This window comes from Colobus angolensis, unplaced genomic scaffold (genome assembly GCF_000951035.1).
Source record: "Colobus angolensis palliatus isolate OR3802 unplaced genomic scaffold, Cang.pa_1.0 Scaffold14, whole genome shotgun sequence".
In the NCBI taxonomy this organism is placed as follows: domain Eukaryota; kingdom Metazoa; phylum Chordata; class Mammalia; order Primates; family Cercopithecidae; genus Colobus; species Colobus angolensis.
The window spans coordinates 23,356,375-23,381,305 of record NW_012114488.1 but is presented as its reverse complement, the minus strand read 5'-3'; the positions used below and the strand labels follow the sequence as shown (position 1 = coordinate 23,381,305).

The window sequence follows — 24,931 nt, the reverse complement described above, 5'->3', positions numbered from 1 at the left end:
GTATATACACATAATGTAATACCATCCTGCCTTTAAAAAGACAAAAATCCTGGTATTTGGAACAACATGGATGAACCTAAAGGACATCATGTTAAATGAAACCAAGCAAAGAAAGAAAGGCAAATACCAAATGATCTCACTTACATGTCGAATCTAAAAAAGTTGAACTCACAAGAGATAGAGAGTAGAACGGTAATTATCAGGAGCTGGGTATGGGAAGTGGGTGGAGGCAGTTAGGGAGCTGTTGGTAAAAGAATACAAAATTTCAGTTAAAACAGGACAAACAGGTTTAAGAGATCTATTGTACAACATGCTGACTAAAGTTCATACGAATGTATTGTTGTATTGAAAAATCACTGAGAATAGATTGTGTCATCACAAAAAAAGGTGAATGCACTTTAGTTAGCTCAATTTAGCCATTCTGTATGTATACATATATCAAAACATCCTGTTGTATTCAATACATATACCTAAGTTTTGTCAATTAAATCCATTTTAATTCCTGCCCTGACTTTGAGCTCACCATCTAGTAAGAGGCAGGCTATTAAAAAATAAGCTTAATAAGTAAATCAAATAGTATGTTAGAAAGTGATAAGTAATATGTGAGCAGGGTAAGAGGATCAGAAACACTGAGGAAACAAGGAGATAGGTAAAGGCTTTCAAAAGATTTTACAGTGGAGGGAAAAGGAGAGATGCCATGACTTGAGGAATTAGAAAGGTTAAAAACCTGAAATACTTGTAGCTGAGGGAAAGAATATAGCACAGAGACTGGAAGGAAAAAAGAAATCCTGAAAAGAGGAAGAAATGGTATCAGAGGTACAATGTGAGGCTTGCTTGTGATAAGGAGTAAACTTACTTATTACTTGTGATAAGAAGTAAAAGGAGGCCGGGCGCGGTGGCTCAAGCCTGTAATCCCAGCACTTTGGGAGGCCGAGACGGGCGGATCACCAGGTCAGGAGATCGAGACCATCCTGGCTAACATGGTGAAACCCCGTCTCTACTAAAAAATACAAAAAACTAGCCGGGCGAGGTGGCGGGCGCCTGTAGTCCCAGCTACTCGGGAGGCTGAGGCAGGAGAATGGCCTAAACCCGGGAGGCGGTGCTTGCAGTGAGCTGAGATCCGGCCACTGCACTCCAGTCCGGGCGACAGAGCGAGACTCTGCCTCAAAAAAAAAAAAAAAAAAGAAGTAAAAGGAATACACTTTTTTTTTCTTCACACAGGACAGGGAATTTAGGGATAGGAAAAAATTATGTTGACACGAGCTACAGAAGGCCTCCTTGCAGCATGCTTAACTACCAAGAGCTAAGTTCATCTTTTTGGAATTAGATTTTTTTAAAATAGAGAATTCTTGGACATAATCACCAGTTTAGCAGCTAAGCAGTGCTGTTTTATGTGTAATACTTATTTCTCCTTTTAATTGACAAAAATTCACATTCTGAAGCACACGGGCTCATTTTGTTAACTTTGCTTTTTTCTTCCAGTGTTCATAAGAGTAGGCAGTAGGGAAACTATCTCCTTTAAAATAATTAAAGGCATCACTAATGATATGCTATGAGCATTGTAGCTGGTCTTAACATCTAATAGGCATCTGATACCTTACAGTACATCTGACAGAGTTTGGATTTGGAACGAATTTGATAGTCTGCATACTCATGTATAGATTGCTTTCAGCTTCCAAGTAACTCATAAATTAATATTTAATGAAATCATTTGCCTGGAGATTTTCTGTACGTTCCTATTAATCTCCTGGATTCTTTATATTTGGTGTGCACTGCACATTCCAGTCAATGACAGAGTTATGAGGACTAGTTTCTCATATACATTTACCTCTCATATGTACCTGAACAAAAGCACGTTTATTTCCCTCTTACTATCCCCTAGAAAAGTCATCTTTCTCCAGGGCAAGCAAAATCCCTTTATAAAGAACACTCTTAATTACTTATTTGTGGAAATCACAGAAGGTTGAAACCACCTCAATCAATGTTGTGCTTTCAGAAGGCTAAAAAAAGAGCACCAGATGAATTATTTAAAAACAAGAGGCAAATAAATTTAACAGTGATTTAGTCTGTTCTTGGAGATGTAACCTCAAAAACAAGCCATGATTGTGTTACACACACACATTTTAAAGATCAGTTTTGGCCTGGCGCGGTGGCTCATGCCTGTAATCCCAACATTTTGGGAAGCTGAGGCAGGCAGACTGCTTGAACTCGAGTTTGAGACCAGCCTGGGAAACATGGCGAGACCCTGTCTCTTCCAAAACTACAAAAACAAAAACAAACAAAAAACCCAGGCATGGTGATGTGCACCTGTGGTCCCAGCTACTCAGGAGGCTGCTGTGGGAGCCTGGGGGTCAGAGATTGCGCCGCTGCCCTGGGTGACAGAGTGAGACCCTGTCTCATTAAACTGTGGAAATCACAATTACCTACAGAATGAATGGGAGAAACTGCTAATTTAATGTTTATACAATGGGTGATCTGAAACGTGATTTCTCATGACTTTGTACACGGATAAAACATTACTATCTGTCAAAGAACACATTTTCTTTCAAATAAACTTAAGACAACAAACCAATAAACTTTGGAAAACTGGTAGGTCAAATGTCAAATGTGAACATAATGAATATAAAGTGTGGGCAAATGTTAATGTATCATTTCATACAATTAAAATATGCACATAATTTATCTCTAGGATCTACAATGAATTCTAAACAAATCGGATGTTTTAAAAAATTAACCTATAGGATAAATTTTTGGCAACATCCAGTACCACCCCACCTTCCCACAAATTAAGTGACAAACTATGGAAATCACACTAGACCAAAGATTCTGAGACTTGGCACTACTGACATTTGAGGCTAACTGTTGCAAGGGCTGTCCTGTGTATTGCAGCATGTTTAGCAGCATCCTTGGCCTGGTCCCACTAGATACCACTAATAATACCTCCTCTCTTGAGTTGTGACATAAAATGTCTCCAGTTGTCAAATGTCCACTGGGGGACAAAATCACTCCAGGTGAGAACCACTGCACTAGATAAATGAATGCCATGTCAAACATCCCCAGCTAAGTAGCTTCCACATTTTTCTTGATGTCCCATTTTCTAATTGTCTGAAATCTAATTAAAATACATGGTGACAATTTGGCTACTATTATCATTACCTATATCTACTTCTATTTCATGTAAAATAAAAAATTTGCCTGGGTGATGGCACACAACCTCTCAGCCCAGCTACTTGTGAAGCTGAAGCGGGATGATCGCTTGAGCCCGAATTCAAGCCTAGCCTGGGCAATATAGTGAGATCTCATCTCTAAAAAAAAGAAATAAGAAATTTAAGGCAGTTATTAAGTATAGCTGTTACTGATAAAATTAACACTGAAAAATACACATTTATTAAAATAAAACATGCATAGAACCACATCCATAATAGCAATTGAAATAAATCTTTATCAGAATGGAAACATTACTCTATACAAGTATAGAACTATGCTGTTAGTATTTATCCATATTCTGAATTTTTTGTTTTTTCCAGGATTCCATTTTCCAAGCCAGATTTTTTTCTTGTCCTCGTAACAGCAACTTAAATTACTAATGAAGGGGGCTATATACAGTCAATAGCAGATATTGCTAAGTTTGTCCTCAGAGTACATTTAATTTTATTTGTTGCAATCATCTGGGTATGTCACGCTAAAATTAACAGTCCCTGAATCACTAAATGAGGGAGAGAAGAGACGAGCATAAAATTATTTAAAGAATTTGGACCAACATTAAATTTAAATATTAAGAATAACTGAATGTGGACTATAATATTAAAACATTTTATTTTCACGTGCTATTGTAATTTATATCCAGATACAATAATCAAATACAAAAGAGAATGTAAGACTCTCAATTTCTAGTTTATAGTTTTTTAAAAAATCTCTTTATTAACTTGTTACAGTAGAATACATTTTTTAAAATATAAGTACAAAAAATTCTCGGTGATCACCAAAAATGTAATCAATAAGGTTACAATCCTTTGTTTCTCTGAATCCTTTTTCCTATAACGAAAGTGTATCTTTTAAACCTTAAGAAATTCTTTTTGCAATACCTTTTCCTACCCATTTTATCATACTTTATGTCCTATCAGCGAGGATCTTGGAGAACTGCTCACATTAATCTTTTTTCCTGGGTTTTATTTCAAACTGTCCTGAACTTTATAGTAATTTTTGCTAAAGGCAGTTCCTAGTAACCAGTTATTTACCTTTGGTAAACTAAATTTTAGATGAAAACCATGCACAAAAAACCAATTGTCTTATGATTAGACCTTCAAGTTAGGGGGTGAATAGTCTATGCAGCATAAGACAAACTGTAACTTTTACCTTTAAATTTCCTCATTTGACAAGAACTATCACATTCCTTTTTAAAAGGGTACACATAATACGTTTTTAATTTGGAAATTTCATATTCGGTGAAAATTCAAATTTTAATTACTGTGGAATTTTGACAACTCTAGCAATGGCAAAGCTGAATTTATTTCACTATTATCTATCAAAAAGCAAGTAACATTGCAAGATTTCAAATGTTTAACCTGGTAAAAGTGAGAATATATTTCAACCAAGAGCATACCAGCTAAAAAAAACAGTATTGCTATCTAGTCATATGCACTTCTTATTACATTTTTGCAGCCCCTAAGTGTTCAGAATAAATGTAGCATTCACATAATACTATAGTCAAAGAAAAGAGTATATTCTTTTATTGGATTTTGTTCATACATGTTAAGTTTCAACTTTCAATAATAAAATTCAATAAATTTGATTCCTTAATCATAAAAACTTGCTTTACACATTATTTACATGTTGTCAAAGTCCATACGAAACATCACAAGGATTTGATTGACTCTATGCATGGTACCATCACACAGAAGGAGGAGGGAGCGAATCCAGTAACATACATTCAAAGATTAAATTGTAGATACGCACAGTGTATTTGGCACTGTTCATTAATATTATAACACCTTCCTCTCAAAGACAGGCATTCTTAAGTGTTAGTCACGATATACCAGAATTTGCTATTCACATTAAAACCACCTTTTAAACTTTATAACAGTAACCGATTATTGCAGTTTTAAGAAACAAAACACAATGAGAACTGGGAATGGAATTCAAATCCTCCAACATGCTATGCTCCAAGCTGCCATTCATAAAACAGGTTTAAATTTGGTAATTTTTCCATTGTGGGGAGTGTCAACAAGAAACTATTTAAAGACAGTATTTTCCAATACAAATAAAGACACATACTTTTGTTTAAAATTACCAGTTCTTCTTGAGAGTGCAAAGGGAGGCTTGATGATATACAACTTGTGATGCTTTTGGCAGGAATTACAGAACAAACAATGCCATTCAAGTTGTGGAGATTGTACTAGCAGGTGAACTCAAAAAGAGAAGGTTCTGGAATGACTACATCTGAAATCAGAATCCTAGTAGTTTGTAGTTTGCCTCCTCCTAGAACTTCAAGAGACTCAAATCATAGGCTACAAATGTACTTTCAAGTATACACTTATGAATGGAAGGAGAAAATAAAAGCATGAAAATGCAAATATTAAACCTTTAGTGGCTTGGGCTATATTCCAGTAGGTAATCTGACTAACTTCACTTTAACAAAGATTAAATCCCTTCATTTTAATCAGGTCCATTAAATTTCATTCATTAAAGCTATACATACTCCAGAATGTTATAAGACATTTATACCTATTATGTTTACAAAAGGCATAAATTCAGTCTTAAGCTGCATTACAAATGCCTCAATATAACATAATCACAGTATAAGGAATCAGAAATTCTCTGATTAGATATGCTGTAGCTTCACACAAAACTCTCAGTAATAAATTAAAACAAAAAAGTCATACAATGTATAATGGATTATGCAGTGCAAAGTAACGTCACTGGACCAAAATTTAGTTTAATCATTTTTATTTCAAGTGTATTTAAAAAATCATAAATGGGGTTTCATAATCCAAAGTTAAAACATTTATTCTTCATAGCTTCAGAATTTGACAAGCAACTGTAGACCATCCTTTCCAAATCCAGTCTTCTTTGCTATTTTCCAAACTTCTGAGATCTAGTATTAAACTGCTCCATTCTAAATGTACAGTTTTAGATAAGTATTGTACATTTGTTGACAAGGGTTTTCTGAAAACAGTCTATCAAATATCAAGAATGGTTTCTACCTAAGAATCAGCAGTGAGGGAAGAAATATTAAACACCTATCAAGAAATCAATTATTCATTTTAAAAATAACAGAACCAGTGCTGCTCTCTGTCATAAAAGAGAACATGTTAAATTTATTTTTATAGACTTTGGTAATATTTTATTCCCCACAGAGGCCTTCAATCCTACTTAAAGATATTTTACACACAGTAACCACCAGGATTTACTGAGTAAAAATCTCAGGTATTAACCATGCCCCTAAAATGTGCTATTCCAAAGAGGAACAGGTTACTTTTGAGGAAAAAAGCTGCCTTGGTAACTTCCCTCAAAGGTTTATTTAAAAAAAAATAGTTGATGGAAATATTTTTTAAAACAACTTTGGGTATAATATGGCATACTGCCCATCAAACAAAAAAGGAAATCAAAACTTTCCATTTATAGTTAGTGTTCCACCTTTACTATCAATATTACAACTTACTGACCTTTTATGCTTGTTTGGTTTTTTTGACTGCCTAATCAAATATTTAAATTTTTAAAAGTCTGCATTTCAATGTGGTAAGAGTTATTTTTCAAATAATCTTCATAACCCAGAATACAGACACCAGAGCAACACTCTCAAGTCATACTTTTGACTACAATTAAGGGATGAAAATGGACGGATATCTGAAGACAGGTATTTCCTCTGCTCTGAAGGTGAGCAAGCTTTTAACATGTGAGCAACACAGAACTCCGCTCCTCTGGAGCTCCTTTCAACTCAGAATGCTTCCGTTCAGTAAGTCAATATATTATTCTTAAAAATTAAAGTTTGGTCACTAAGAAGAACTGAACAAAAATTATTCCCCTCCCGCCAAACACAACCAGAACAGTTCTATCAGGCCCTTTTCTCCCCACAAAAATAGGGAAGTAGCTGGGCTGAAGACTTTAAGTGTGACATTTCAGTTCCTAAAACATGGCTGCTATTTGCTCAAAGTTGTAGGTCTATGTATTTCCTTCTCCAATACGTCCCCATTTATAAGTTTATTTCCATACATACAAACGTGCACATGTGTGCACGTGCACACGCACACACACACACTCACTCTCAAGTAAGACACTTTTTTGTGTTTGTTGATAAATTATGAGGATTATGAACTAGGTGTGTACAGGGTTTCATAGGTGCTTTGTAAACATCAGAGTCGCTTGGGTCCTTTCCTCCATAAGCCTCAAATCAAATTATGCAACCAATGACCACTACTTTCCCAGACGCTGTTCACAGGCTGCATACTGACGAAGGGCAGAGAAAAAGTCCTCATAACTGATGTTTAGGTGGGAAGGCAAAGAGCTGAAAGGAAAACACAGGGGGGGAAAAAAGCAATTTGATATACACTGTATGTAATGTAGGGGGGAACCAGAAGATAAGGAACAAAAAGAAGTTAAGAATGGAATACACCAAATTATCCTCCACCAGACAGCACCATGACAAGCACGGAAAATGTCTTAATCATAATATGGAGACTAAAAGGGTGGGACCCTGACAGAACAGACTGGGAAATAGCAGAGAGCCTCTGAGGCACTGAGGGGTAGTGGTCACTGTTTATTGACGAGTGTTCATGGAAGATAGGTATTCCCTCTGCTCTGAGGGTAAATTATAAGCAGAATATGCCAAACAATTTCTACTAAGATTGTTCAGCTTGTTGTGAAAGAGTTCAAGTAAAAAATTAATATGTCCTTTGTTTTCCACAAAAAAAGCAACTAGTAATGAGAGATTCATAACTTGTTAAAGCGTAAGCTTAGATTAATGTAAAGCTGGAGATCTATGTATAAAGGATCTCATTTAAATCCATTAAAGAATTCCTCCTGTTCAGAGTAAAGTCAATATTGCTTTGTTTAGGAAAGCCATGCAAATGTTGGGCAGGGCTACACAGCATCCAAACGCGATGAAATATTGTAGCCATGTTGTGAGCAACCTATAAATCAACACTTATCTCCACCATTTCCAATTACTCAAGGGCAATTACAGTGTGAAAATAAGCACTTTAAAGATAGACTGAATACATGATCAGAGGGTTCCCTTTATGTATTATAAGTAACTACTAATTTTCAATAAGTAACATGAAAAACATCTGTAATTTATGTAGCTTTATAATGTGGGAATTCCAAATATAATCTGGGAATTCCAAATAGTATCAGGGTCAAACACCTGGTCAGAACAGAGGAGTGACAGAGTCCCACAGTCACACGCACCACAAAAAAAGAGTGAACAAACCCACCTTGAAAGGACTCCTGCCTGTCTTTAGCTATACTTTTCTTTATCATTCCTCTGACTGCCAGAAATTGTGAAACAAGTCACCCACTTCTAACTCCTCATCATCTCTTAATAATCTCTGCTATCAACCTTAAGTCTTATTCATGTCTCTGAAATAATATGCTCAAAGAACAAATTTAATCCATTCTTCTTGCTAAAGCTTGCTTCAAACATCCTCAAACTCTCAACTTTCCTAAGTCTTCCTCATCTTACCCCTTCAATCAACCTCATCTCCTACAACTCTTCAATAAACACAGTGCCACTAGCCCTCAATGCCTTAGAAGCTCTGTTGCTATTTCTCAGTCTATTCTGTCAGAACCCCACCCTTCCCTTCTCTGTATTATGATTAACACATTTTCCCTGCCATCACAGTGCTCAGTCTCGTAAAGGGTACACAGATACAAAGCAAACCTCAGTATAATGTGATATAGCTATCACAGACATGTACATAGGTCAAAGGAAAAGCCTGTTATGTGCTTCGTATCTTGTCCGTTATCAGATTTAAATTCTCAGCTCCAAATTAACATGACCTTTGTACAAATATAGAGAAGTTTAAATAACTTTCCAAAGTCACATTATTGAGCTGCATAGTCAAGATTCAAACCAAAATCCTTCTGTTCTTCCCTCCAGACCACTCCCAACTGTCCACGGCATCACTGCTGTCATACTTGGAGACCACCTGAAATGACTTGAAAACCCTTGGAGAAAACCAGGTAAGAGAAACATAATCCCACCATAAAGAAACTCTGAGTCTGGAGACCTGGGTTCTAACTAACTTTGTGACAAGCTCGAACAATGTCTCTTCCCTATTTTCCTTACCTATAAAATGAGAAGGTAGGACCAGATGATTCAGAGTCCTTTCCAACTCTAACATGCTGCATGTCCTCTCCTCTTTTTGAAACTTTGTCCCTCCTGCCCGCAAGCTTAAAGGACCCCTTCGTACACTCTGGAGAGATACTCTGTATTCTCATAGGTTCAACTACCTCCTAGGTTATCATGATCCCCAAACATACATCTTTAGCCTTGACTTCTCACTCAAGCATTAATTCTACATCGTTATCTGTCCTACACTAAGTGTATCCATCCAAATAGACTATAGCCTCAAAATCATCTGCATCTTCCCTTCAAAACTGAATATTCCCTTTACTTTCTGGTTTCCTCTCAATAGTATCGTAATCACTTAGTCACTTAAGCTTAAAAACTTAGGAGTCATTTCATCTCTTCTCTAATTTTATCACAATTAGTAAAGTGCTAGGCCTGCAATTATATACTTGGTAAATACTTGTCATGGGAGAGAGAATTTGTAGTATTCTCCAAGACCCAGCATTTAAATATATTTTAAGGCTACTATGTCTCTCCTTTATTCTAAATTAGGGGTCAGCAAATACAGCCTAGGAGCCTGATACTTGTTTTTGTAAATAAAGTTTTATCAGAACACGGTCACAACGCTTGTTCACATATCATCCTTGGTTGTTCAGCTATAGCAGCAGAGTTACATAGCTGCAATAGAGAGGAACAGTTGCAAGTGACTGTACAGCCTGAAAAACCTAAAATATTTACTATCTGGCCCTTCACAGAAAGTTTGCCTAAACTGTTCTAAATAAGCAATTTCACTCTCTTCAATGTATTTTCCCTTAAATTATAGTTATGGCCTCTTCACTTGTCTTTTTAATCTCATCCTTTCCCAAATCCAATCCACTGTAGTGCATAAGCTACTAAACAAACCTTCCAAAATCACCATTCCCACATAATATACAGGCTCAACAGGTTTCTTATTGCCTGCCTACCACTATAAACATTCCTTATGCTGGCATTTAAAGATTTCTGAGCCTTGACACCTCTGAACTATATGATTTCATCTCATACTACTGCCTAACACTGTCCGCTCTGGTGTGGCTAGTTCCTTATTTCTTGAAACCTTGCCCCAGGTTTTCTTTTTTCCCCTCTTCTTGCCTTTCCTCTAAATATGAAAACTGTACCCATTTTATATATCCATGGATCAAGCCACACCCTTTACAATGATGTCTCACTCCTGATCTCCTAAGGTAATGAGTGGCAATACCAAACATCTGCACAACTATACGCTCTCTTGTGTCTAACTCATTTATGTATGACTTTATTTTACCTGTGACACTGTGAAATAACTGACGTAAAAGATCCAGTATGATAATTCTTTGGAAATCCCCACCAGATCTAGTACAGTGCTGAGCTCAAGAAACACTTGCTGAATCTAAACAAAGTCAGTGCACTTTTAATTACTTACACAATCTCAGTCAGTCTGATGTGCCAGGGAAGAAAGCCTAATGTGCTGTCCACAGGACCAAACTTCAATACTAAATCAGGATCAGGACAACCATTTGAGCCTTGGAAATAAAGAAATACACATGAACTTAACATCCACTGCACCCACACGCACACACACAGAAACACACAGATCAAGGGCAAAATGTATTAATCAAATTGGTTTCTTAAACTACCTGTTTTCTTCAGGTATGTCTCCATGCCCCACCCCCCTCTCTAATACATACTTTAATATCTATGCTCATTCCAAATGTGGAAGTTGTCTCAAAAGTCTATTTAACTGGATTGATTACCTGATAAGGGTAACCCAACTCCCACACTACACACAACAGGTGCCCCCAAAATCACATGTATCTTTTAAGACTCAACATAGGTGTTTTCTTGGAATCCTGGGAAACGTACTACAGTTCTAAGGGCATGACTGCTTGATTCTGGCCACAGAATCGAGTAACTTCAGAGACGAAAACGAAATTTAAAAAGTATCTATTCTCCTTCCTTCCCTCATGTACCTCATTTTACAGCTATGAACCCAAAAAGACCAACTCCTAGCTATATACTACAAATGTCTTCAGTGCTCCCCAGAGCCGGGGCAGCCTCAGAGAGCAAAAGGAGACCAAGCATCTGCCTGAACAAGGGCAAGGTCAATTTTTATCTCTTTCATGAACTGGTTTCCATATGAGACCTGACTTGGGGAGAAAAAGGATAAGGGTATTTCAATAGCTTAAAAATAAAGTTTGAAGAGTATAGAAAAAAGATACTATATTTTAAGGTTCCAATAGTTAATATCCTCAGTTCTGCCACTAACTTATCTGCTGTACAATCTCTCCAGTGCCAAATTCCTTCATTTGTCAAATAAGGAAGCTGGATTAGGTGGTCCTGTCCAGAAGCAATATTGAAAAAATTACTTCCATAACAAAGTCCTTTTAAAAGTCCATACTGGTAGAGTGAATAGGCCAAGCAGAAGAACACACATTCCTGTACCGCCTAAAAAGCAATAAATTATCTTCCATAAAAAAATGACAAGAAGGAACTTAAAACCAATAGTGATGTAAAGAGGGTGGCAAATCTCTATAAAAAACATGTTAAATTTGGAAAAAACCAACCATTCAAGAACGCTAGATAATGACCAAAGGCGGACAATTACTCTTTAAAAAAACAAAGCAAAACAAAAAGCTAGAGTTTTCAGTAAGAATGGCAAAGGTCTATAGCTTTCTTGCCTGGGACTGCTCTCAATGTCCACCCCAACCAACTGGAGGGAACTTACATTTTACCAGTATATCTCTGACAGAAAAACTGGATGATTTGCTACTTGCTGTCAAAAGATAGGGACTCAATTTGGAATTGGAGGGTGTAGGCAAGAAGGAAAAGGAACAATGAAAATTCATGGTTTGACAGTTAAAGGTGGGAAATTCAAAAGAGAACAAATAGGAAAACACACAGCTTTACTTGCCTGAGGTTGTAGCCCCAATTAGTACAATGGAAAGAAATTTAACAGTGAGATCCAGGAAATAAGGGCAGAGATAAACTCTCACATATCCATGGCCGACTGGGAAATAACATACATACTAAGAGGGGAAGCAGGGTAGGGGACAGGGCAGGAAGAAAGTTCAGCGAAAATCAAAAGCCAAGGAAACTTGAGAACTAGTGGCAACTTTAAATTCAGTTTCCAATACCAGAAATCATGGAAGCCTTACAAATTTAAGGTATCTAAGCATAACCAGTATGGAAATCACTGGCTAACCACTAAGCTACATAGACAAAAGCCGGACTAAAAAATAAAATAAAAAAATAACCTGAGCAGAGACAGCAGGAGTAATCTTTATTTATAGACAACATGATCCTGTATTTAGAAAATCCTAAGTCTCTACAAGAAGAGCTACTAGAAGTATTAGGTGAACTTGTATCTTAGCAAGGTTGCAGGATACAAAATCAGTATTAAAAAACAAGTGTATTTCTAAGTATTAACAAACAACCTGAAAATTAAGAAAATAATTCCATTAACAACAGCATCAAAAAGAATAAAATACCTAAGGAGTAAATTTAACAAAAGAAGTAGAAATTCTATACCGTGAAACTGCAAAATATTATTTAAGAAAATTAGAACCCAGCCAGGTGCAGTGACTCACACCTGTAATCCCAGCACTTTGGGAGGCCGAGGCGGGTGGATCACGAGGTCGGGAGATCAAGACCATCCTGGCTAACACAGTGAAACCCCATTTCTACTAAAAATACAAAAAGTTAGTCAGGCGTGGTGGTCGGCGCCTGTATGTAGTCCCTGCTACTCGGAAGGCCGAGGCAGGAGAATGGCGTGAACCCGGGAGGCGGAGTCTGCAGTGAGCCGAGATTGTGCCACTGCACTCCAGCCTGGGCGATAGAGCAAGACTCTGTCTCCAAAAAAAAGATAATTAGAACCCAAACAAATGGAGAAATACACTATATTCATGAACTGAAGACTCAATATTGTTAAGATGGCAACTTCCCCAAATTGAGCTATAGATTCAACTCAATCCATATCAAAACCCCAGCAGAGTTTTTTTAAATTAAAAAGCCAATCCCAAACTTTATAGAAAAATGCAAAGGACCCTGAATAGACACAACAACTTTGAAAAAAAACTTACTCAATTTTTTTTTGTACATAGTAGCCAGCCTCACTTCCCCCAGCTCACTCCCCTATTACCTTTCCCAGCCTCTAGCAACCATCCTTCTACTCTCTATCTCCATGAGTTCAATTGTTTTAATTTTTAGCTCCCACAGGTGAGAACATGTGATATTTGTCTTTCTGTGACGGGTTTATTTCATTTAACATAATGACCTCCAGTTTCATCCGTGTTGCTGCAAATGACAGGATCTTGTTTTTTTATGGCTGAATACTACTCTATGGTCCATCTGTACATTTTCTTTATTGATTCATCTGCTGATGGACACCTCAGCTGCTTCCAAATCTTGGCTATTGTGAACAGTGCTGCAATAAACATAGGAGTGCAGATTCTTTTCTTTTTGGTATATACCTAGCAGTGGGATTACTGGATCATATGGTAGCTCAATGTTTAGTTTTTAGAGAAACCTCCAAACTGTTCTCCATACTGGTTGGACCAATTTACATTCCCACCAACCGTGTACAAGGATTCCCTTTCTCCACATCCTCGTTAGCATTTGTTATTACCTGTTGTTTAAAAAAAAAAAAAAAGCCATTTTACGATATGTTATTGTAGGTCTAATTTGCATTTCTCCAATGATCAGTGATATTGAGCATCTTTGCATATACCTATTTGCTATCTATATGTATTCTTTTGAGAAATATCTATTCAGATCTTTTGCCCATTTAAAAAATCAGATTAGATTTTTTTCCTATAGATTTGCTTAAGCTTCTTATGTATTCTCGTTATTCATCCCTTGTCAGATGGGTAGTTTGCAAATATTTTCTCCCATTCTCTGTGTTGTCTCTTTACTTTGCTGACTGTTTCCTTTGCTGTGCAGCAGCTTTTTAACTTGATGTGATCCCATTTGTTCATTTTTGCTTTGGTTGCCTGTGCTTGTAGGGTTTTGGCCCAGTCCAATGTCCTAGAGAGCTTCCCCCAATGTCTTCTTGTAGTAGTTTCTTAGTTTGAGAGCTTAGATTTAAGTCTTTCATGCATTTTGATTTGATTTTTGTATGTGACAAGAGATAGGGTTCTAGTTTCATTCTTTTGCATATGGATATCCAGTTTTCCCTGCACCATTTATTGAAGATACCGGTTTTCCCCAGAGTTATGTTCTGGGCACCTTTGTCAAAAAATGAGTTCACTGGAGATGTATGCATTTGTCTCTAGATTGTCTATTCTCTGCCATTAGTCTGTGTCCGTTTCTATGCCAGTGCCATGCTGTTTTGGTAACTATAAGTATGGCTCTGTAGCATAACTGGAAGTCAGGTAATGTGATTCCTCCAGTTTTGTTCTTTTTGCTTAGAATAGCTTTGGCTATTCTGGGTCTTTTTGTGATTCCATATAAATTTTCGGATTGTTTTTTCTAATTCTGTGAATGTCATTGATATTTTGACAGAAGTTGCACTGATTGCAGATTGCTTTGGGGAGTATGGACATTTTAACAATACTGATTCTTCTTCCAATCCATGAACGGAAAATAGGCTTAGATTTTTTGGCCGTTGTCCTTAATTTCTCTCATCAACATTTCACAGTATTCACTGTAGAGCTCTTTCACTTCTTTGGTTAATTCCTAGATATTTAATTTTATTTGTACCTATTGTAAATGGGATTACTTTCTTGGTTTCTTTTTCAGATTGTTCACTATTGACATCTAGAAATGTTCCTGATTTTTGTACATTGGTTTTGTATCCTGCAACTTTACTGAATGTGTTTATCTGTTCTAATAGTTGTTTGGTGGAATCTTTAGGTTTTTCCAAATTTGAGATCAGATCATCTGCAAAGGACTTCTTCCTTTCCAATTTGGATACCTTTTCCTTCTTTTTCTGGTCTGATTGTTCTAGCTAGGACCTCCAGTACTATGCTAAATAACAGTGGTGAAAGTGGGCATCCTTGTGTTCCAGATTTAGGAGGAAAGGCTTTCAGTTTTTCCCCATTCAGAAAGATAGTAGCTATGGGTCCATCATATATGGCTTTTATTATGTTGTAGTATGTTCCTTCTATAGCCAGATTTTTATGGGTTTTATCATGCAAGTGTTTAATTTTATCAAATGCTTCTTCAGTATCAATTGAAATGATTGTGATTTTTATCTTTCATACTGTTGATATATCATATTCATTGACTTGTGTATGTTCAACCATCCTTGCATCCCTGGGATATAAATCTCACCTGGTCATGATCTTTTTAATATATTGTTGAATTTGGTTTGCCATTATTTTGTGGAGGATTTCTTCATGAACACTTATCAGTGATACTGGCTTGTAGTTTTCTTTTTTTGATGTGTCTCTGTCTGGTTTGGGTAACATGGCAATACTAGCTTCATAGAATGAATTTGAAAGCATTCCCTCCTTTCTATTGTGCAGAACAGTTTGAGTAGAATTGGTATTAGTTCTTCTTTAAATGTTTGGTAGAATCCAGCAATGAAGCCATCAAGTCCTGAGCTTTCCATTGCTCTAAAACTTTTTATTACTTCAGCTTCAATCTCATCACTTATTATTGGTCTCTTTGAGATCTGGATTTCTTCATGGTTCAATCTTGGTGGGTTGTATGCGTCTAGGAATTTATCTATTTCTTCTAGATTTTCCAAGGGGGATTTATTGGCATACAGTTGCTCACAGCAGCCACTAACGATCCTTTGAATTTCTGCAATATCTCCTTTCCATCTCTGATTTTATTTATTTGGGTATTCTGGTTTTTTTCCTTGGTCTAACTAAAGATTTCTCAATTTTATCTTTTCTAAAACACCACCAATTTTTTGATCTTTTGTATATACTTTTTCATTTCAAATTCATTCATTTCTGCTCTGATCTTTAAACTTTCCTGTTAGTACTGCTTTGCTGCATCCCATACGTTGTGGTATGCTGTATTTTTATTATCACTTGTCTCAATAAATGTTTCAATTTCCTTCTTAATTTCTTCATTGACCCACTGGTAATCCAGGAGCGTATTGATATAGTTTCCATGTGTTTGTATAGTTTCCAAAATTTCTCGTTACTGATTTCTAGTTTTACTCCATTGTGGTCAGAGAAGATGCTTGATATTATTTCAATTTTTGTGAATGTTTTAGACTTGTTTTGTGGCTTAATATATGGTCTCTCCTTGCGAATGTTTCATGTGCTGACAAGCAGAATGTATATTCTGCAGCCATTGGATAAAATGTTCTGTAAATATCTATTAGATCCATTTGGTCTACAGTGCAGATTAAGTTCAATGTTTCTTTGTTGATTTTCTGTCTTTATCTGTCCAGTGTTGAAAGTGCAGTGTTAAAGTCTCCAGCTATTATTGTATTGGGGTCTCTCTCTCTCTCTCTTTAGCTCTATTAATATTGGCTTTATATATCTGGGTTCTCCAATGTTGGGTGCAGATGTATGTACAAATGTTATATCCTCTTGCTAAAATGACCCCTTTATCACTAGACAGTGAACTTCTTTGTCTCTTCTTAGAGTTTTTGTCTTGAAATATCTCTTGTCTGATATAAGTATAATAACTCCTGCTTTTTGGGTTTCTATTGGCATAAAATATCTTTTTCCATCCCTTTATTTTCAGTCTGTATGTCTTTATAGGTGAAGTATGTTTCTGGTAGGCAACAGATCATTGGGTCTTGTTTTTTATCCATCCGCCCACTGTATGTCTTTTGAAGAGTTTAGTCTACTTACATTCAATTATTATTGATAAGGACTTACTCCTGCCATTTTGTTATTTGTTTTCTGGTTGTTTTGCAGTCTTCTCTTCCTTCTTTACTTCCTTCCTGTCCTCCTTTTACGGAAGGTGATTTTCTCTGGTGGTATGACTTAATTTCTTGCTTTTTATTTTTTGTGTATCTCTTTTAAGTTTTTTGATTGGAGATTACCATGAGGCTTTCAAATACTCTCTTATAACCCATTATTTTAAGCTGATAACAACACTGCTTGTATAAACAAATAAGCAAAAAGAAAACTAATAAAAACTGTACACTTTACATTCATCTCCCCATTTTAAAACTTTCTGTTGTTTTTATTTGTATCTTATTGTACTGTCTATGTCTTGAAAAGTTGTTTTAGTTATTATTATTGACTGGGTCATCAGGGTCTTTTTACTTGACAGTAGTTTTATGTACCACAGTTACAGTTCTGTAATATTCTGTGTACTTACTATTACCAATGAGAGTTGTACCTTCAGATGATTTATTGCTCATTAACATCTTTTCCTTTCTGATTGAAGAATTCCCCTCAGCATTTCTTGCAGGGCAGGTGTGGTGCTGATAAAATCTCTCAGCTTTTGTTTGTCTGGGAAAGTCTATTTCTTCTTCATGTTTGAAGGATATTTTCACTGGGCATACTATTATTCTAGGGTAAAAGTTTCTTTCCTTCAGCACTTTTTAAAACATGTTATGCCACTCTCTCCCAGTCTGTAAGGTCTCTACTGAAAAGTCTGCTGCCAGGTATATTGAACCTCTATCGTATGTTGTGTCTTTTCTCTTGTTGCTTTTAGAATCCATTTTTTTTTTAATCCTTGACCTTTGGGAATTTGATTATTAAATGCCTTGAAGTAGTCATCTTTCGGTAAATCTGCTTGGTGTTCTATAATCTTTTTGTAGTTGAATGCTGATATTTTTCTCTAGGTTTGGGAAGTTCTCTAGGTTTGAATAAACTTTGTACCCCATCTCTCTCTCTCTAGCTCCTCTTTAAGGTCAGTAACTCAGATTTGCCCTCAAGAGGCTTTTTCCTAGATTTGGTAAGTGTGCTTCGCTCTTTTGTCTCTTCTGTGTATTTGTAAATAGTTTATCTTCAAGCTTATAACTTTCTTCTGCCTGATCAATTCTGCTGTTGAGGCTCTGATGCATTTTCACTATGTCAACAGCATTTTCAACTCCAGAATTTCTGCTTGATTCTTTTTAATTATTTCACTTTCTTTGTTAAATTTATCTGATAGAATTCTGACTTTCTGAATTCTTGAAAACACACAAACATCCACACAAAAACTTGTACACAAATGGTCATACAGCATTATTCAAAAACTGGAAACAAACCAAATACGCATTAACCGATGAATGCATGAGCAAAATGTAGTATATCTAGAAAATACTGCTCACCAATAAAAAATAGTGAATGACTAATGCATTTTACATAGATGAACCTCAAAAATATTACGGTAAGTAAACAAAGCAAGACATAAAAGACTATATATTGTATGACTCCTTTTATATAAAATTTATAGAAAAAGCAAAAGTATAGTCAGAAGCCAGATCAGTGGTTGCTGGTGTAGGGGGCAGGAGTGGGGACTAAAAGCAGTCACAAAGGAACTTTGGGGGTGATGGTATTCAGAATGCTTGCTTCTGTCAAATTAATGAGTTAAGAATTGTGTACATTTCCATGTACCCTAAGCCTACAATGCCTGCAGGCAACACCTGGGCTTAATAAACATTAGCACTTTCTCATGGACTACCTGAAGGTCATCTTTGCATCTCCATCAACTTTTAGAATGTCCTTATGAAATTACTCTCTTATTAGGACCTCATAGGGTGCAGGAAACAGTCAACATCCCAGTAACATCTGAGCAGAGAGCTCCCATAATGGTGTACTACTCACTGAGCCTGAATATAATTAGGCAATGACAGAGAATACAAAGAGTAGGGTAGGAAATGAGCAGTCAACAAAAGTAGGAAGTTAGCGAAACCAAGAAGCGGGATATGGACTTTGCTCTGTGATGGACACATGTCAAAGTGGAAGAAACAAAGAATGGAGAGTTAAGTAAATAAGTAAGTTAGACAGAAAATGCATTTTTTTTTTCTTTTTCTGAGACAGGGTCTCATTCCGTCACCCAGGCTAGAGTGTACTGATGCGATCTTGGCTCACTGCAACCTCTACCTCTTGAACTCAAACTATACTACTGCTTCAGCCTCCTGAGTAGTTGGGACCACAGGCATGAGCCACCATGCCTGGCTAATTTTTTATGTTTTGTAGAGATGGGGTTTTGCTATGTTGCCCAGGTTGGTCTCAAACTCCTGTGCTCAAGCGATGCACCTGCCTCAGCCTCCCAAAGTGCTGGGATTACAAGTGTGAGCCACCCCATCCAGCCTGAAAATGCATGATTAATAAGTAAATGGATATTCTAAGTAATAAAAAATGAATGAATGTCTAAAACTGTATGTCTATAGAAACTATTAATGAACATGAATTTACTAAAGAGATTTTCTTCAAAAGGATCAAGGCTAATGCTAGTAAGCAAGAAGGACCATGATGGTAAGGCAAAAAGGTCCTAGAGGGAATTCTCTAGAGAGAATAAGCAAACCAAAGGCTTTTTTCAACAGCTGAAGAAAAAAAGTTATATTTGGTATAACATGACAAATACAGTTGTATATTTGGTATAGCATAATAGAAAGAATAATTAAAAAGGAATCACGGTAACGGTAAGATTACAAGTTATATTCCTGGGATCACCTCATAAAAAGATTAAGTTCAAAGTTAAGGGAAAATTCAAAGTAAAAAGAAAGGGGAAGAGGGAGAGGAAGGCTAACAAGCAGAAGTCCTATTTTCAAGAACAGTCATCACTACAAAAAAGATCCTCAAAGCTCGTCTCCTTTACCATTAAATCCTCATGCAAGTGAGTGGCTACAAATCTCATTGTCTCGAAACCATTATCACATAGGTCTTTAAATTTCAGAAATTTAACAGGTATAGCAACAAAAAGAATCAGGCTTTATAGTGTGAAAGAAACAAATATTTCCTTTCATACTGTATCCTTGTGTGACAAAACTAAACACACACACCGCATACATACACACATATATGTATATATATAAAAAACTTACTAAGTAAACTGCCTAACATATCTACATCCAAATCTGTGGGTCTCTTTTGCTTCTGTGCTACTAACTGGCAAAAGTCCTGAGCAGCTCTCACAATATCTGCTTTTCCATCTTCCGGGGACAGCACCTTCACTGCCAAATGGCAATTTAAAACTGGAGGAAAAAACAAACAATGTATTTTAAAAACACTCTCTTACAGGTCTATTTCAAAATCAGTTTTAAGAAATATAAGGTTTAGACCAAAATAAACATACAGTTCTTACAGTAAACAAGAATTGTTTAAGCCCTTCAATTTCAGTATCAAAACATACTTAGCTATTCTCCTCTGAAAGGATCTATGCACCCGAAATCATATCCATGTATAAATTTATACACTGCCTTCTTTTCAAAGTGTTCAGAATGACTATGTATTGTGACTACATCCTCTAGAAAACAGAAGCTTTACAGGCTAGCTAACAAATTTTCATGCATCTAAAATTTCCTCTATAGTTGCAATACAGTTAGCAGTAACACAGAATAAAAGAAAAAATAAAGACTAAGAAAAAACTGTTACAGTGGAATATGCATTGCCTATAGCATACACACCTTTTATCAATTCTACTTCTATAGGAGCTACCTTACAACTGATAGGATTCTCAGATAACACTGCAAAATTCTTATCTACAGACACGCAAATTCTTCCTTGTCCAGCAAAGATTCAATTTCTTCCCTCATGCCATAGAACAACCAGTTGTACCTCTATTTATATATTCATTTCAATATCCCTACAAATGTGTCCATTTTATGGATTTTCTGTGGAACCAGTTAAAAAATTTGCCTGGTTAAATAAAATCCTCACCATGTGTTCACTTTTTACCAAGACTGAGATAGGAAAGTCTAAATCTGATGATTAAAGATGTTGACAATAAAGACTAAGAGAGCAACGTGAATGAATAAATGACAGAGTAACAGAAATTGCCATGAAACATGAAACACACATCTTCCTATGCTACATGTTCAATTATACACTCATGCTTACCTTGATCATCTTTGTCATTACTATTTGCAAATTCTGGTGAGTATTTTGAACAATCTAGGCCCAGAAGTTCTTGCTGTTGTTTTAAAATTTCATCCATCAATCTGGAATTATTTCTTTTGAAAATACCTTTAAAAAAGAAAAAGGCAAGTAAAACGCAACTAGGTTAATTTTTCCTCTTCAAGTGAATGCTTGCTGTGAAAACAACACTAGATCCAGTACTGAACAAATGTCAAGCAAAGCTGTAATGACTAGTCCTAAACTAGGATCTAAAAGGAAAACATGACAACAAAACTTTGTTAACACAAGAGTCTGCCTTCCAGGAAAAAAAAGAACAGAGGTAACTACTTAAGTAGTGGCATGTGAATATGACAGAAATTTAGACTTAGAAAGGACTTTTAAGAGATCACTTACTTAAAATCTTTGTGGATTCAGAAACTGAGGCCTTTAAGAACTCTTTAAGGTTCTTCTCCAAGAAATTATAAATTGCAGCAGTGGTCTAGAGCCTATTGTGTTCCTCACTCACAGTCTAATGTACCTTTTCTGCAGATTTACTACTTGTATTAAATAATATTGCTTCAATTTGATTAGTTTTTTAAATCATAAGAAGTAATATGGATTACGTAAAAAGTAGAGAACAGAAAAAGTAAATTTAGTAAATTAAAACAAAGCACAGAAATAAAATACATAAAATATATAGTCCTCTATGCAGGGAAAAGTTAACACTGTTAACTACTGTCACGTTATTGAGAAAGACAAAGGAACTGTGTGACATAAAGGAACAAGTCGTTGACAATTTGCAGAGGCAGCTTTCTAGTGGCCATTGCCTTTTTAATCTTTATCAAATGTTCCTACTCTGTACTCTTAGTCAGGCCTGACTTTAAAGTAGTTCAACAAAATAACTGGGAGGGAGAACACAGGTTAATATACACACACACACACACATATATATATATATAAAGCTGCTTAAATCTTTTCCTTCAAACCAGTTCTCTTTGTAGAATTTCCAGCTTTTATATATATATATATGTGTGTGTGTGTATATGTGTGTGTGTGTGTGTGTGTGTATATTTATATGGCACAGAACCTGCTGGATATACTGTATACAAATGCCAAGTCAGAAGTGTATGTGTAACAGTAGTTACAAAAGCAGTCTCCTTTGGTGAGGAAGGCTTTATAAAATAAGACGAGCTGAGATGAACTCAGAAGGTTAAACAGAAGAAACTACAGAAGATACCAGGTGGGAAAAAATGCTTAAGAAAAAGCATGAGTTTGGAATGTTAAAAAAACAGACCAATGCTGCTGATGCAAAGGATATGAAAAAACTGGTAAGAGGACAGTCCTAGTTTTTATCTCATTCTGCCTATCAAATGGATAAGCAACAATTTCTGAGCAATATGGGAATACATAAAAATTTATATCTTTACAAGAATTAATCTGGCAACCACATATAGAAGGGCAAGCAGCAGACTACTGTATTAGTCCATACATAATTTGTTGAGCAGATGAGGGGAAAAAGGATTCACCACAAAGGAAGAATTGAGAGAATATGGTACATGACTGACTTAGAAGTGAATGTAGAAAATTCCATGGCTTTTATCCTAGGTAGCAGAAAATGATAACTTTTTTTTTTTTTTGAGACAGAGTCTCACTCTGTCACCCAGACTGGAGTGCAGTGGCGCAATCTCGGCTCACTGCAACCTCCACCTCCTGGGTTCGTGCAATTCTTCTGCCTCAGCCTCCTGAGGAACTGGGACTACAGGCATGCGCCACCATGCTCAGCTAATTTTTTTATTTTTTTAGGAGAGATGGGATTTCACCGTGTTAGCCACGATGGTCTTGAACTCTGCACCTCATGATCTGCCCGCCTCGGCCTCCCAAAGTGCTGGGATTACAGGCGTGAGCCACCGCACCTGGCCAATAACATTTTTAAAAGTTGAAAATTCAACAAAGAGAAATGGTTGGAAGGAAAGGATAAGTTCGGTTTTAGCTGATGATAGAAAATTTAGGTGGGGATTACTATAAAAGTGATTAAGAGGGATGATACAGAAGGAGTTCAAGAGAGGTCATATAAGCACCAATGTGAGTAGGGATCTTATCTGTTTTGCTCACCAGGGCCAACCACAGTGTCTGGCACAGAGCAAACAATAAATAAATGTCTGCTGAAAGAATATGGGAGCTCAGAAACTGAGACACAGATATACACTTGGGAATCATCCTCCTTAATGTGGGAGAGCCAAATACACAAGAATCACGATTAGTAAGATTTCAAATATAAGTAGGTATATATAGAGAAAAGTAGAAGGCTAAGATGGCACTACATATGAATGCCCACAATTATTATGAAAGTCTAAAATCCTAAGACTCTAAGTGTGGAAATATAAAAGTGAACATTTTGAAACAGCCACATCCAGAACAAGATTAAGCAAAAAAGAAAAAAAAATCACTAAATATTAGCAAAATTTTAAAGGAAGGTGATTAATATCAGGAGCTATTTGAATGGCAATCTTTAGAACAGTAATACTTGTGGAGTAATGCAGAAGTGTAGGATATAATCATAATCACCAAATCAATCATAAAATTCACATGATAGAAAAAGGACATATTCCAAAACAGCATATAAAATACATGATGCCGGCTTATAAATTTTACAAGATTTCCAACTATCTACACAAGTTAGACCACACTTTGGTCTGTATTGTACGTATAAATTGTGGAAGTCATATGAATTTCAAAAATTTCTTAATTTAACAATGGCCTGGGTGCCAGTGGCTCTCACCTGCAATCCCAGCACTTTGGGAGGCCAAGGCAGGAGGAACACTTGAGGCCAGGAATTAGAGGCTAACCTGGGCAACATAGCAAGACCTTGTCTCTACAAAAAAAAAGTTTTCAAATTAGCTGGATGTGGAGGCACACGCCCTTAGCCCCAACTATTCAGGATGCCTAGGTGGGAGGATTGCTTAAGCCCAGGAGTTCAAGGCTGCAGTGAGCTATGATCATGCCACTGCACTCCAACTTGAGCAACACAGAGACTCTTTCTCTAAAACAAATAAAACAAACAAATGTAAAAATCTCCATAACACTCCAGCCAGGACATATAAGTTTATTAAAAATAAAATGGTAAATGACTCCCTTTCCCATAAAAACTAACATTTGTTCATTTTAATAGTGTTGGGTAATACCAGGAAAGCTTGCTTTGTCTATTCACATCACACCAATCCCTTCCGTTGATTTTCTTTTTAAAAACCTAGCCTTCAGTTCTCACCAATTTGTTCATATTTACCTTAGCCTCCAGATTAAAATGGTAAATCTTCTCAGGAACTCTTGCCCTCTTCAAAGCAATGGATGACAATCTTATCACCAGAATATTCACTACCTCTCCTCAATCTTTATTCTTCCCTCCTCAGTTTTTCTGAAGCATTACCATTAATGACCACCATGCTTCCTTCTCAAAATTCTATCTTTATCCCACCTTGTCTCAATGTTCTCTTCCTGATTCAACACGTAACCTGGCTCCTTGAATGGCTCACTCTCACTTTCCACTGAATCCTCTTCTTCTTTTCACCCTAAATAAAGATTATTCCTCAGGGTTCCCGTCTCAGCCCTCTCTTTCTGTCCATGTGCTCCTTCTTTTCTGATTCTAGTTACTCACAAGACTTGAAAACAAAAAAAGCCCAGACAAAAATAGGTGAGGTAAAATTTGGGGTGCAAAAATTTAAGG

The 24,931-nt window shown here is 36.3% G+C and overlaps 1 protein-coding gene across 2 annotated transcripts in view; it reads right to left on the bottom strand.

Moving 5' to 3' along the window:
* Positions 1-943: 943 nt before the first annotated feature.
* NUS1 (nuclear undecaprenyl pyrophosphate synthase 1 homolog (S. cerevisiae)) overlaps positions 944-24,931 on the bottom strand; it is a 37,652-nt gene continuing 13,664 nt past the window's right edge. Inside the window, exons 2-5 of one of the 2 annotated variants that reach the window (XM_011935080.1) lie at positions 21,214-21,339; positions 20,199-20,348; positions 13,077-13,156; positions 944-1,083 (exon numbers count right to left, since the gene is read on the bottom strand). In XM_011935080.1, coding sequence (XP_011790470.1) covers positions 1,054-1,083; positions 13,077-13,156; positions 20,199-20,348; positions 21,214-21,339 — 386 coding nt within the window. In that variant the 3' untranslated portion in view covers positions 944-1,053. Of the gene's footprint in view, positions 1,084-6,781; positions 7,505-10,730; positions 10,831-13,076; positions 13,157-20,198; positions 20,349-21,213; positions 21,340-24,931 lie in introns of those variants that run through there. The other variant, XM_011935079.1, reaches the window with a different exon arrangement.